We start from the raw sequence: 13,098 nt of genomic DNA, 5'->3' as shown, positions 1-13,098 counted from the left end.
TCAGACGTTCTCCCTGGGTGCAGCCCAGTTGCCAGCCCCTCACCTCGGCTCCATCACGCTGTCCGACAACGACTTCACCAGGGTCCTGGCGGATTTCCCATCGGTTCTGGCACCGCAGTTCGCGGCAGCCATGCCCTGACACGGCGTACAGCACCACATCCTGACCCAGGGACCACCCCTCCATGCCCGTGCTCGGCGGCTTCTCCCGGACAGGCTCCGACTGGCGAAGGAGGAGTTCAAGCGGATGGAGGAATTGGGGATCATTTGGCGGTCCGACAGCCCATGGGCCTCTCCCCTGCACATGGTGCCCAAAGCGACAGGGGGCTGGAGACCGTGCGGCGACTACCGCAGGCTGAACGAGGCTACAACACCGGGCCGCTACCCTGTGCCGCACATTCAGGACTTTGCAGCAAACCTGCACGGCGCGCGGATCTTCTCCAAGGTAGACCTCATCCGCGGATACCATCAAATCCCGATGAATCCGGACGACGTCCCCAAAACGGCTCTCATCACCCCGTTCGGTCTTTTTGAGTTCCTTCGCATGCCGTTCGGCCTGAAGAATGCCGCACAGACGTTCCAGCGGTTGATGGACGCGGTGGGACGCAACCTGGACTTCGCATTCATCTATTTGGACAACATCCTCATAGCCAGCAGCAGTCGTCAGGAGCATCTGTCCCACCTCCGACAACTCTATGCCCGGCTGAGTGACTACGGTCTAACAATCAACCTGGCCAAATGCCAGTTCGGGCTCGACACCATTGACTTCCTGGGCCACAGGATTACCATAGACGGGGCAACCTCTCTGCCTGCTAAGGTAGATGCGGTCCGCCATTTCCCCCGACCCACCACGATTAAAGGCCTTCGGGAATTCGTAGGTATGGTCAATTTCTACCACCGCTTCCTCCCTTCAGCTGCCCGGATCATGCGCCCCCTGTTCGCCTTGCTGTCCGGTCCGGGCAAGGACATTACCTGGGACGAGGTGTCCGCCACCGCTTTCATTCAAACGAAGGATGCCTTGGCGAATGCCGCGATGCTAGTGCACCCCAGAATGGACGTCCCTACCGCCCTCACAGTGGACGCATCTAATACGGCAGTCGGTGGGGTACTGGAGCAGCTCATCGCGGGCCGCTGGCAACCCCTGGCGTTTTTCAGCAAACACCTGCGGCCACCCGAGCTCAAATACAGTGCTTTCGACCGGGAGCTGTTGGCGCTATACCTGGCAATCCGGCATTTCAGGTACTTCATTGAAGGTAGGCCCTTCACCGCGTTCACAGACCACAAACCACTTACCTTTACATTCACAAAGGTGTCCGATCCCTGGTCGTCCCGCCAGCAGCGCCATCTGTCCTACATCTCTGAATACACGACAGACGTCCGGCACGTCTCGGGTAAGGACAATGTCGTGGCGGATGCGCTCTCTCGCCCTAACATTCACGCCCTTTCCCAAGGGGTAGACTTTGAGGCGCTGGCAGATGAGGAGATCCCGAGTTACAGGACCGCAGTCTCCAGTTTGCAGCTCCAGGACCTCCCCGTAGGCCCAGGTGAGGAGACCCTACTCTGTGACGTCGCCACCGGCCAGCCCCGTCCCGTCGTCCCGGCACCTTGGTGATGACGTGTTTTCGACTCCATTCATAACTTGGCGCACCCCTCCATCCGCAGTACCGTCCGGCTGGTCTCCAGCAGGTTCGTTTGGCACGGACTCCGCAAGCAGGTCCGTGAATGGGCCAGAACGTGCATGCACTGCCAGACGGCCAAGGTGCAGCGACACACCAAGGCCCCGCCGCAGCAGTTCCACCCCACCCACCGGCGTTTCGACCACATTCATGTGGATATCGTGGGCCCCCTGCCAGTGTCGCGCGGGACGCAGCACCTCCTGACTATCGTGGACTGGTTCACAAGATGGCCAGAGGCGGTCCCACTCACTGTCACCACCTCTGAATCTTGCGCCCGGGCACTGATCGCCACCTGGGTGTCCCGCTTTGGTGTACCGGCCCACATTAGCTCCGACAGAGGCGCCCAGTTCACCTCCAGCCTGTGGTCAGCGATGGCCAGCCTGTTGGGGACTCAGCTGCACCACACCACTGCCTACCACCCACAGTCGAACGTACTGGTGGAGCGTTTCCACCGTCACCTGAAGTCGGATCTCATGGCCCGCCTGCGAGGAGCTAACTGGGCGGACGAGCTTCCCTGGGTCCTACTCGGCATCCGCACGGTGCCCAAAGAAGATCTGCACGCTTCGTCGGCCGAGTTGGTGTACGGCGCACCCCTGGTCGTTCCCGGGGAGTTCATACCAGCCCCAAGGGGGCGAGAGGAAGGACCCGCAGAAGTCCTGGGCAGACTACGCGAGAGGCTCGGTGCCCTGGCCCCCATACCCACTTCGCAGCATGGGCAGAACCCGACCTGCGTACCCAAAGACCTGCAGCACTGTAAGTTTGTGTTTGTACGATGGGGCGGGCATCGGCCACCGCTGCAACGGCCCTACGAGGGGCTGTTCACGGTGCTCAGGAACAACGGGTCCACGTTCGTGCTGGACGTTGGGGGGAGAGAGGAGGTTTTCACGGTGGACCGACTCAAACCGGCCCATGTGGACTTGGCGCAACCGGTCGAGTTTCCGGCACCGCGGCGCAGAGGCCGACCTCCCAAACAGGGTCCGGCCCAGACTGTGGACATTGGGGGGTGTATCGCCGGTTCTGGGGGGGGGGGGTGGGTTATGTGGCGACCCAATTACTAGCACACTCGAACCGGCTGACAATTAGCCAGAGTGCAGGCACAAAGGAAGAAAGCCTGAGGGGGTTTCAGTACGTGCCTCTCGAGGTATCCGGTGGGGGAGACAGGCTTTAAAGCAAGACTGTGAAGTTGAAATAAACTTATTCTTTGACTGCAGTTTACCGACTCCGTGTCGTTATTTTAGCGCTGCGTGTAGCACACCGCTACAGTATAGTGGGTGAAAGATTTTTACTCTTCATGTATGTGAAGGATGTAAGAAAGAAAGTCAATTCAATTCAATGCTGCAGCATCCTCTCCAGATGGAGTACTTGTACCAAAAAGACTGCTGTGGTTGAAGAAAGACTTGCCCCATCAATTTCTCAAGGGAATTTCGAGGATAGGCAATAAATGCTGGCCTTTTAGCATTAGCCAGACCTGAAAAGTGAATAAATTATTTTTAAAAAAACAATCAAGGCTTGGTCCTAAATAATTACAGGTAAATCTACAAAACAAAATGCAATAAATTCAGAGCCTCTGAAATAGAAGACATCAGAGGTGTGCTTCAAGTCGGGCAGCAACCGTAGAGGCAGATGTTTCAGTTCTGATTTTTAAACAAGTTATTGATCTGAAATATTAACTCCATTTCTCTCTCCACAGATATTGCCTGCCATTTCCTTTTTGTACTGGCAGGTTATATTGCAAAGATTGTTCAATGTGTATACACTAAGTGGAGTTACAAACACACAACTGCTATTGGATGTTTAGTAATTGAAAACACAAAGATTACCTTAGTAGGAGCAAACTTTGAACCAACTGTCTACCTGGCTGCTCTGGCTAAGTTGGAAACTCCAGGTGGACCTAAGAAAAATATCTGACAGGCCAGATGTAGCCCAAGAGCTATTGATCTAATTATGATTTCTGTTAGTAATAATTAGCAAGATTGTCAGTAATCATTCCACACTGGATAAGGTGGTAAAGAAGGGGTATGATAATGCTTGCCTTCATTGGTAGCAATGTTGGCCTTCATTGCTAGAGGGACTGAATTCAAGAGCCAGGGAGGTCATGCTGAAACTATACAGGCTACTGGTGAGGCCGAACCTGGAGTACTGTGTGTAGTTCTGGTCTCCATACTTGAGAAAGGATATATTGGCTTTGGAGGCAGTGCAGAGGAGGTTCACCAGGTTGATTCCAGGGATGAAGGGGTTAACCTATGAGGAGTGATTGAGTCGCCTGGGACTAAACTGTCTGGAGTTCAGAAGAATGAGAGGGGATTTTATAGAAACATATAAAATTTTGAAAGGGATAGATAAGATAGAAGTAGGAAAGTTGTTTTCATTGGTAGGTAAGACTAGAACTAGTGGACATTGCCTCAAGATTCAGTGGAGAAGATTTAGGACGGAGATGAGGAGAAACTTTTTCCCAGAGAGTGGTGAATCTGTGGAATTCTCTGCCCAGGGAAGCAGTTGAAGCTTCTTCACTAAATATATTTAAGAAACAGATAGGTTTTTACATAGTAAGGGAATTAAGGGTTAAGGGGAAAAGGCAGGTAGATGGAGCTGAGTTTACGGACAGATCAGCCATGATCTTATTGAATGGGCTCGATGGGCCGGATGGCCTACTCCTGCTCCTAATTCTTATGTTCTTATGTTGAGTATGTAGACTAAAGCTGTAGCTGTATAAAACTTCAGTCAAACCACACTTGGAATATTGCACAGTTTTGGTCACCCCATTAAAGGGAGGATGTGAGACTGTGGAAAGGGTGCGAACTAAGTTTACCAGGCTGCTGTCTTGTGTTGGTGCTGTGCTTTGCACCTTGGCCCCAGAGAAACACTGTTTTGTTTGGCTGTATTCATGGGTATTCATGTATAGTTACATGACAATTAAACTTGAACTTAATTTGGAAAGGTTGGATAAACTTGGATTGATTTCCCTAGATTTCTGGAGACTTAGAAGAGTTTTATAAAACTATGAGAGCCATAGATAGGGCAGAGAGTTAGAATCTTTAAGCACGAGATTTGCAGATGCTGGAAATCCTGAGCGCAACACAACATTTTGGAGGATAATAAACAGTTCACATTTTGGGCCAAGAGCCTTTGTCAGGATTCAGCAATTTTTTTCTCAGGGTAGAAATGTCAAGACACCAGAGGACACAATTTTGAAGTTAGGAATGTACGTTTAGAGTTGACGTGAGGGGCAAGTTTTTCCCCAGAGAGTGGTAGGGGCCTGGAATGGGTTACTGGGGGTACTAGGGAAATAGGCAGTTTAGCACAGTTTGAGGATGTGCTCGATATGTGAATGTAAAGGGAATGGAGAGATGTGTATAATACAGAGGAAGAGCACATTTAGTGTAAATCAGCACAACATTGTGGGCTGGATGGCCTGTGCTGTACTAATGTCCTAATAATTTTCTCATTATACCATCAGTAACAACATGTTTTGATCTCCTGGCATTTGATTGCAGGACATAAAAAAGTTCATTCTGCAGTTTAATATGTCATCTCTGTATCATAACGCAGTAATAATTTCTTTTTTTGTTAGAGAGAATGCAGGCATAAAATGGGAAAAAGGTGAGATTCTTATATTTGGGTGCTTGTGTGTTATTAGCTCATAGCTTTTATTAATGCAAGTACTAACCTGAGACCTGATTTCTAATGAGTTTTGTGATATCAGATATTTTACACAATTCTTAGTATACTTTGCTTGTGAAAGTTGATACCATAAGATCACAAATGTAAAGCTTTGTGTCTTTGTCTTGTTAGTAACGTTTCCCAGTGTTGTGCATTCTGGCCAATACTGTGGCATTGTCAGAGCTGACATTTTTCATTTCAATGTTAAATCCAGGTCTTGTCTGCTCCCTCAGGTGGCCATTCAAAATACTGCTGTGTGATTATTTATTTATTTATTTATGAGGGCTCTGGTTAGTGATTATCTTTTGGCCCACCACAATATATATTAAAAAATAGGGAGGGTGGTCTGGTCACTGTCACATTGTATTTGAAAATTTGCTCTGTTCATATTCGTTATTGTATTCCACAAATTATGGCAGTGCCATCGGGCAGGAGGTACAAGAGTCCTAGGCCCCATGTTGCCAGGTTCAGGAGCAGTTGGTGCTCTGCAGCCATCGGACTCTAGTCATCTCAGCACTGGGTGAGCTCTCCAGCTGTGTATTCACTTTTGGGGACTCCACAGCTCATGGCCTCTAATGTTTACTTCTAAAAAATTATTTGTATGATTTGTCCTCTTGCACATTCGGTATTTGGCAGTCTTTTGTATGTTTATTTGTGATTTCTGTTGTGTTTTGTTGTCCCGAGGGTGCCTGCAAGAGAATTACTCTCGGGGTTGGAAATGGCATGCATACTTTGCTGATAAGTTTACATTGAATTTTGGAACTTTGATAATGGCTGGAATGTCTGATTTTATTCTTTAAGGATTAAGGATCAACTTCATTCACCACATATACTTACATGTTTAGGGACTTGCTGTGGTGTGTTGGTAGGGCGGGACATGCAGTAAAAGACAAACACATTTTACAGTCCTGATGAAGGGTCTTGGCCCAAAATGTCGCCTGTTTACTCTTTTCCATAGACGCTGCCTGGCCTGCTGAGTTGTCCAGCATTTGTGTGTGTGTGGCTCTGGATTTCCTGCATCTGCAGATTTTCTTGTGTTGTGGAACATTCAACAATTGCAAATCATAAAGAATTATATAAAAATAAAGATAAAGGATAGATATGGAATTAAATGTCCATAAATATAAAAATACTAGCATGTACTGTATATACAACATAAACAGCCTTATAAAAAGTGGTTTAAAGTGTTTTCAGTGCAGTGACTGAGGTAATAGATAGAAGGGGGTGGCAGCTAACTAGAATGGTTGATCAGATTAACTCCCTGGTGGTAGAAATTTTTAAGATGGTGTGAAATTTTTATTTTAATAGCCCTATAGTACTTTCCAGTAGTGAGCTTTTGGAAAAAGCTTTTCTCTAAGAAGTATTTTTAAAAAATTGCTGATAAATTTCTTGATTTATAAGCCATCTTTGCTCTTCATGTTAGCTACACACACAGAATGCTGGAGGAGTTCAGCAAGTCGGGCAGCGTCTATGGAGGGAAATAAACAGTTGACTATTCATTCATTGTGTGTGTGTGTGTGTGTTGCTCAAAATATCTGTCAGCTGCAGAGTCCCTTGTGTTCATGATACTGCTTGTGAATACACTGAGTCTGTGACTCTTTGAGCATAAGCCATCGCATGAAAATGTTATCGATGATAAGAGGTGGGCCAGTTCAACATCTACAATGCATCTTTGTCAGAGAAGTGCAAATGAAAGCATAACTCTTAGTTTGTTTCCACTGGGATCTGCAGCAGAACTGAGAACAAACAGTGGTACACAGTAATCTTATGTCTGAGCTTCATTTGACGAGGGATCAGATTGAACTGACTAGTGCAGGAATTAATGTGTACAGTTCAGTGGCAGTTATACCCAAGAAATGTCTACTCTTCATTTCGACTGTTTGTTAAAATGGGGTGTTTGCTCTGGGATATAGAGTTCTTTTAGGAAAGATGCAGGAGGAAGTTATCAGAGTTTGAAGAGTAAACATTTTTCTAAATGCAGAAGTTGTCTTGACTTGTGCTGAAGCTTTTTTTCTGAGCATTTGGATTGTCATGCGGAAACTTGGGAAGATACCAGACCTGTTCAGACAAACAGACAGACTGACATACTTTATTGATCCCGAGAGAAATTGGGTTTCGTTACAGTCGCACCAACCAAGAATAGTGTAGAAATATAGCAATATAAAACCATAAATAATTAAATAATAATAAATAAATTATTCCAACTGGAAATAAGTCCAGGACCAGCCTATTGGCTCAGGGTGTCTGACACTCCGAGGGAGGAGTTGTAAAGTTTGATGGCCACAGGCAGGAATGACTTCCTATGACGCTCAGTGTTGCATCTCAGTGGAATGAGTCTCTGGCTGAACGTGTTTAACCAGTACATTATGAAGTGGTTGGGAGACATTGTCCAAGATGGCATACATCTTGGACAGCATCCTCTTTTCAGACACCACCGTCAGAGAGTCCAGTTCCACCCCCACAACATCACTGACCTTACGAATGAGTTTGTTGATTCTGTTGGTGTCTGCTACCCTCAGCCTGCTGCCCCAGCACACAACAGCAAACATGATGGCACTGGCCACCACAGACTCGTAGAACATCCTCAGCATCGTCCGGCAGATGTTAAAGGACCTCAGTCTCCTCAGGAAGTAGAGACAGCTCTGACCCTTCTTGTAGACAGCGTCAGTGTTCTTTGACCAGTCCAGTTTATTGTCAGTTCATATCCCCAGGTATTTGTAATCCTCCACCATGTCCACACTGACCCCTTGGATGGAAACGGGTCACTGGTGCCTCAGCCCTCCTCAGGTCCACCATCAGTTCTTCCAGTGTTATTGAAGCAGGAGTTTTGGACATGTGTTTACTATTGATTTTTTGATTCCTCTTGAAATATTTTGGACACCTTTAAACAAATCAATGGATCGGACAACTTATTTTTCAAGTATTAATTTTGATTGGTTATTCTTGAAATTAGGCTTGTAGATTTTGTACTCTGACCAATACCATGCTTCCAGGTTTCTTCAATATTAACGTCACAGATTTCTAAAAAGAAACAGGATCATGTGATGATTGAGGGAGTCCTCGGTGCAGGGATCAGGTAGTATAGGGCAAATGGCCACTTTCAGTAATTGGTTCATCCTTGTGCTCCTCCAGCCCATTGTCAACTACCAGCAAAATCCAACCTTATCACCCACCATGCTGACCCTGTGCAGTCCTGCAGAATCCATCAAGTTGGCCCCTTCCCTAAGTGGCTTTTCCAGTTTGCCAACAGCTTGAAAAAAAGACAATGTCCTTGCAGGACTGACTCAAAGGGCTGTGCAGTGATCTTTCAGAGCTGATGTCAGTGAGGATACAGATAGGTGTCTGCTCAGTTACTGAACCTTACGAAATACAAGCAGTGTGGTGGAGCCACAGTGGAGACTGTAAGACATAAGAACAGAATTAGCCTATTCAGCCCATCAAGTCTACTCTGCCATTCCATCATGGTTAATTATCATAAACACAAAGTACACTGCAGATGCTGGGGTCAAAGCAACATGTGCAACAAGCTGGAGGAACTCAGCAGGTCGGGCAGCATCCGTGGAAACGAACAGTCATCAGTCCTTGGATGCTGCCTGACCTACTGAATTCCTCCAGCTTGTTGTACGTGATGGTTAATTATCATCCCTCTCAAGCCCATTCTCCTGTCTTCTCCCTGTAACCTTTGATGCCCTTACTAATCACTAACCTTTCAACCTCCCCTTTAAATATACTCAGTGACTTGACCACCACAGCTGTCTGTGACAATGAATTCCACGGAGTCACCACCCTTTGGTTAAAGAAATTCCTCCTCATCTCTGTTCTAAGGGGATGTCTTTGTATTCTGAGGCTGTGCCCTTTGTTCCTTTCTTCTCGCACTATAGCAAACATCCTCTTCACGTCGACTCTATCTAGACCTTTTAATATTTAGTAGGTTTCAATGAGGTTCCCCCCTCCCCATTCTTCCAAACTCCAATGAGTACAGACCCCAAGCCAGAGAACTGGACACCAATAAGTGTTGGCAGAATGGATGTGGCAGGGTTTAAGGAGAGGAAAGCAAGAAGAGAAAATCAAAGCCTTTACTTTACAACCATCCAACTGTTAGGCAATATGGATATACACTCAGTGTCCACTTTAGTATTTACTCTAGTACTTAATAAAGTGGACACTGAGTGTATGTTCGTGATCTGCTGCTGCTGTAACCCATCCACTTCAAGGTTCGATGTGTTGTCACGCGTGGTTATTTGAGTTACTGTTGCCTTCCTGTCAGCTGAAACCAGTCTGGCCATTCTCCACTGACCTCTCTCATTAACAAAGCATTTTCACCCACAAAACTGTCGCTCTCTGGATGTTTTTTTTGTTTCTCCCCACCGTCCTCTGTAAACTCTAGAGACTTGTGCGTGAAAATGGCAGGAGGTCAGTTTCTGAGATGCTCAAACCACCCCTGTCTGGCACCAACAATCATTCCATGGGTGAAAGTCACTTAGATCACATTTCTTCTCCATTCTGATGTTTGGTCTGAACAACAGCTGAACCTCTTGACCATGTCTGCCTGCTTTAATGCACTGAGTTGCTGCCACATGATTGGCTGATTAGATATTTGCACTGATGAGTAGATATGCAGGTCGTCACTGAGTGCACATTCAGAATAATTCTGCGTGTTATCTAAAATAGTTGGTTTTGGAAAGAAGTGCTCACATTTTATGTTGCTTTTAGCTGCCTGGATTTATGGGTTGAAAAGAAACCCTTTTCCCAGTGCACTCGGTGTTGTCCGTATGCAACATTTTGACCTGATTTTTGTTTTCCTTTCTCTTCCAGCTGATAGTTGAAAAGACCACTGACTACCCTTCCACTGAGTATTCTCTGGTGGAGGATGTTGCCCTCCACTTCACTTGTTTGATGGACAGATTGAACGAGCAGCGCCTATTTCAGCCAGACCTGTGTGACGTAGACATTGTGTTGGTGCGGCAGAAGAACACATTCCCCGCTCACAAGGGGGTCCTCGCGGCCTACAGCCAGTTCTTTCATTCCCTCTTCACGCAAAATAAGCAGCTGCAACGTGTCGAACTTTCACTGGAGGCACTGACGTCGCAAGGGTTCCAGCAGATCCTTAACTTCATCTACACTTCAAAGCTGCTGGTAAATGCCTGCAATGTGCAGGATGTGCTGAATGCGGCTGCAGTTCTACAGATGAACGATATTGCCACTTCCTGTCAAGAGTTAATAGACAGCCGATCCTTAAATTTGACAACAGTGGTGAGCGACATGTCGAAACAGGAAAGCCACAGCAATCCTCTCGGCTCGCAGTTTTACCGTGAGATCAAACAGGAGGTGGATTCGCATCCCAAGATCTACGCCCGTGAGGGTAACAACCCGTACTCGGTACGTGTGGAGGACAATACAGGGAAGCAGCACTCACCTCTGCAGCAGAAGCAGCAATATTACAAGGAGGAGAATGATAGCCAAGCAGTGTGCAAGATCGAAGGCGACACGGAGATGGACGATGACTCTGATAGCCGGAGCTCCTACAATAGGGAGCAGATCATCGTTGAGGTTAATCTCAACAACCAGACTCTGAATGTTTCTAAAGGCGCCGAAGGAATGTCTTCACCTTCAGAGGCCACTGCTGTTTTGGGAAGGTGTCCCGAAGAGGAGGAGGATGAAGAGGAGGAAGAGGATGATGAAGAGGACGACGATGAAGATGAGGATGACGATGAAGACGATGCGGATGAAGAGGAGGATGAAGAAGAAGTCAGTGAGGAAGATGATGAGGATGTAGAGGAGAGTGAAGAAGATGTAAATGAAGATGATAATTCTGAAACTCCAGAAGTTAAGACTGAAAGTGGCCAAGCTCCGAGAAGAGCAGCAAGAGCTTCGACTGCCTCTAAAGAGGCGACTCCAGCAGCTTCCAGTAGGTCACGGAGACGGGCCAAACCAGAAGCAACCACTCGAGGTAGGAAGCGAAAGAAGGATTCCGATAGCTCAAATCAGAAGGTGAAAATTGAGGAGAAGCAGAACTTTCCCTGCAAAAAGTGCCCCCGGGTCTTCAATAACCGTTGGTATCTAGAAAAGCACATGAATGTCACACACAGCCGCATGCAGATCTGTGACAAGTGTGGCAAGAGATTTGTACTGGAGAGTGAGCTATCACTACATCACCAGACTGACTGTGAGAAAAGTATTCAGGTATGTCACTCGTTCTCGTTGTTTGCAATCTAAATAATGCCTCATCACCCAGGTTGAGAGTTAACTCGTCCATTTATTTTCAGTTTAGTCTTCTGAGACTGATATAGTACTAGATTTGGCAATCTGGTCTCTGATGTGCTTAGGATATTTAGCAATATATCACGTTAAGGAATTGGCAGCTAATGAATATGCACTGTTTTTCTTTTTGGCTGCCGTACAGATTCTGTGCTATTGTGTCTTGCCAAAGTGGTAACGCTTCAACTATTTTGTTCAAGTTGTGTTTGCTCGTGGTATCTAAACACTACAACATTTGTCTTTATTTGTATTTATGCACTTTGGTGAAAATCCAGTGACAGCAGTAATCTTTGAATATGATATCACCTGAGATAAGACATTGGTAGATCAACTTAACCATTCAACAATTATTTTGGCGTTAAAGAAAGGACAAGGTGTGAAGTCAATTTTTGAAGTTTTTACTGCAAGAGTGAGAAATTATAATCATTGGATAAATTTAAAACAGATTGATAGGTTATTGATTAGCAAGGGTGTCAAAGGTCATGGGGAGAAGGCAGGAGAATGGAGTTGAGAGAGGTTATAAATCAGCCATGATTGAATGACAGAGCATACTCAATGGGCTGAATGGCCTGATTCTGCTCCTCTGTCTTGCGGTCTTATGTTGGAGCTTGGTTAACCATTGTACATAGTGGAACAGTAATGATGGCTGGTGTGTGTGAAGGATAATTTGAGAAATAGACCACTGTCTCACAGTATGTTATATTCAAAATAGACATCAGATCTGTATGTGAAATCTTATTTCCTGCCTTAGGTCTATATCCACTGATAAATACAGTGGTGCTAGAAAGTTTGTGAACACTGTACAATTTTCTCTATTTTTGCATTATTTGAGCTAATTTGTGATCAGATCTTCACATAAGTCCTGAAACTAGATAGACAACCCAGTTAAATAAATAACACAAAAAACTATAAGATACAACACAAAAAAGAAGACCGCCGTATCCAGCGGGCAGCAGTGTGAAAGGCAGCAGAGTGATAGGGCTTTGGCTGAACAGGCTTAGGTGGAAACAGGATGAGGCAAGGTAGGTTTAACTGTGTTATTTGCGGAAAGGAGGTAGTATGTGTGTGAGGCCAGATTTCTGTGCTTGGTGTCAGATGTGGGGGGTCCTGGAGTCTCCCAACCTCCCGGACGGCCATACCTGCACCCGGTGCGTTGAGCTACAGCTCCTCAGGGACCGAGTTAGGGAACTGAAGATGCAGCTCGATGATCTTTGCCTGATCAGGGAGAGCGAGGAAGTGATAGAAAGGAGTTATAGGCAGGTGGTCACATCAGGGCCACGGGAGACAGACAAATGGGTCACAGTCAGGAGGGGGAATGAGAAGAGTCTGGTACTAGAGAGTACCCCTGTGGCTGTACCCCTTGACCATAAGTACTCCTGTTTGACTACTGCTGGGGGGGACAGCTTACCTGGGGGAAGCGGCAGTGGCCGTGCCTCTGGCACAGAGTCTGGCCCTGTGGCTCAGAAGGGTAGGGAAAGGAAGAAGAAGGCAGTAGTGATAGGGGACT

The 13,098-nt window shown here is 46.6% G+C and overlaps 1 protein-coding gene across 5 annotated transcripts in view; it reads left to right on the top strand.

The window, feature by feature from the left end:
- zbtb47b (zinc finger and BTB domain containing 47b) overlaps positions 1 to 13,098 on the top strand; it is a 284,439-nt gene that overhangs the window by 159,421 nt on the left and 111,920 nt on the right. For all 5 annotated transcript variants that reach the window (XM_073055030.1, XM_073055029.1, XM_073055031.1 and 2 more), the window contains one exon: positions 10,149 to 11,516. In XM_073055030.1, coding sequence (XP_072911131.1) covers positions 10,230 to 11,516 — 1,287 coding nt within the window. In that variant the 5' untranslated portion in view covers positions 10,149 to 10,229. The remainder of the gene's footprint in view (positions 1 to 10,148; positions 11,517 to 13,098) is intronic.

Source organism: Hemitrygon akajei, chromosome 8 (assembly GCF_048418815.1).
Source record: "Hemitrygon akajei chromosome 8, sHemAka1.3, whole genome shotgun sequence".
Classification (NCBI taxonomy): domain Eukaryota; kingdom Metazoa; phylum Chordata; class Chondrichthyes; order Myliobatiformes; family Dasyatidae; genus Hemitrygon; species Hemitrygon akajei.
The sequence above is the reverse complement of the archived record's forward strand: the minus strand, read 5'-3'. Positions and strand labels throughout refer to the sequence as shown.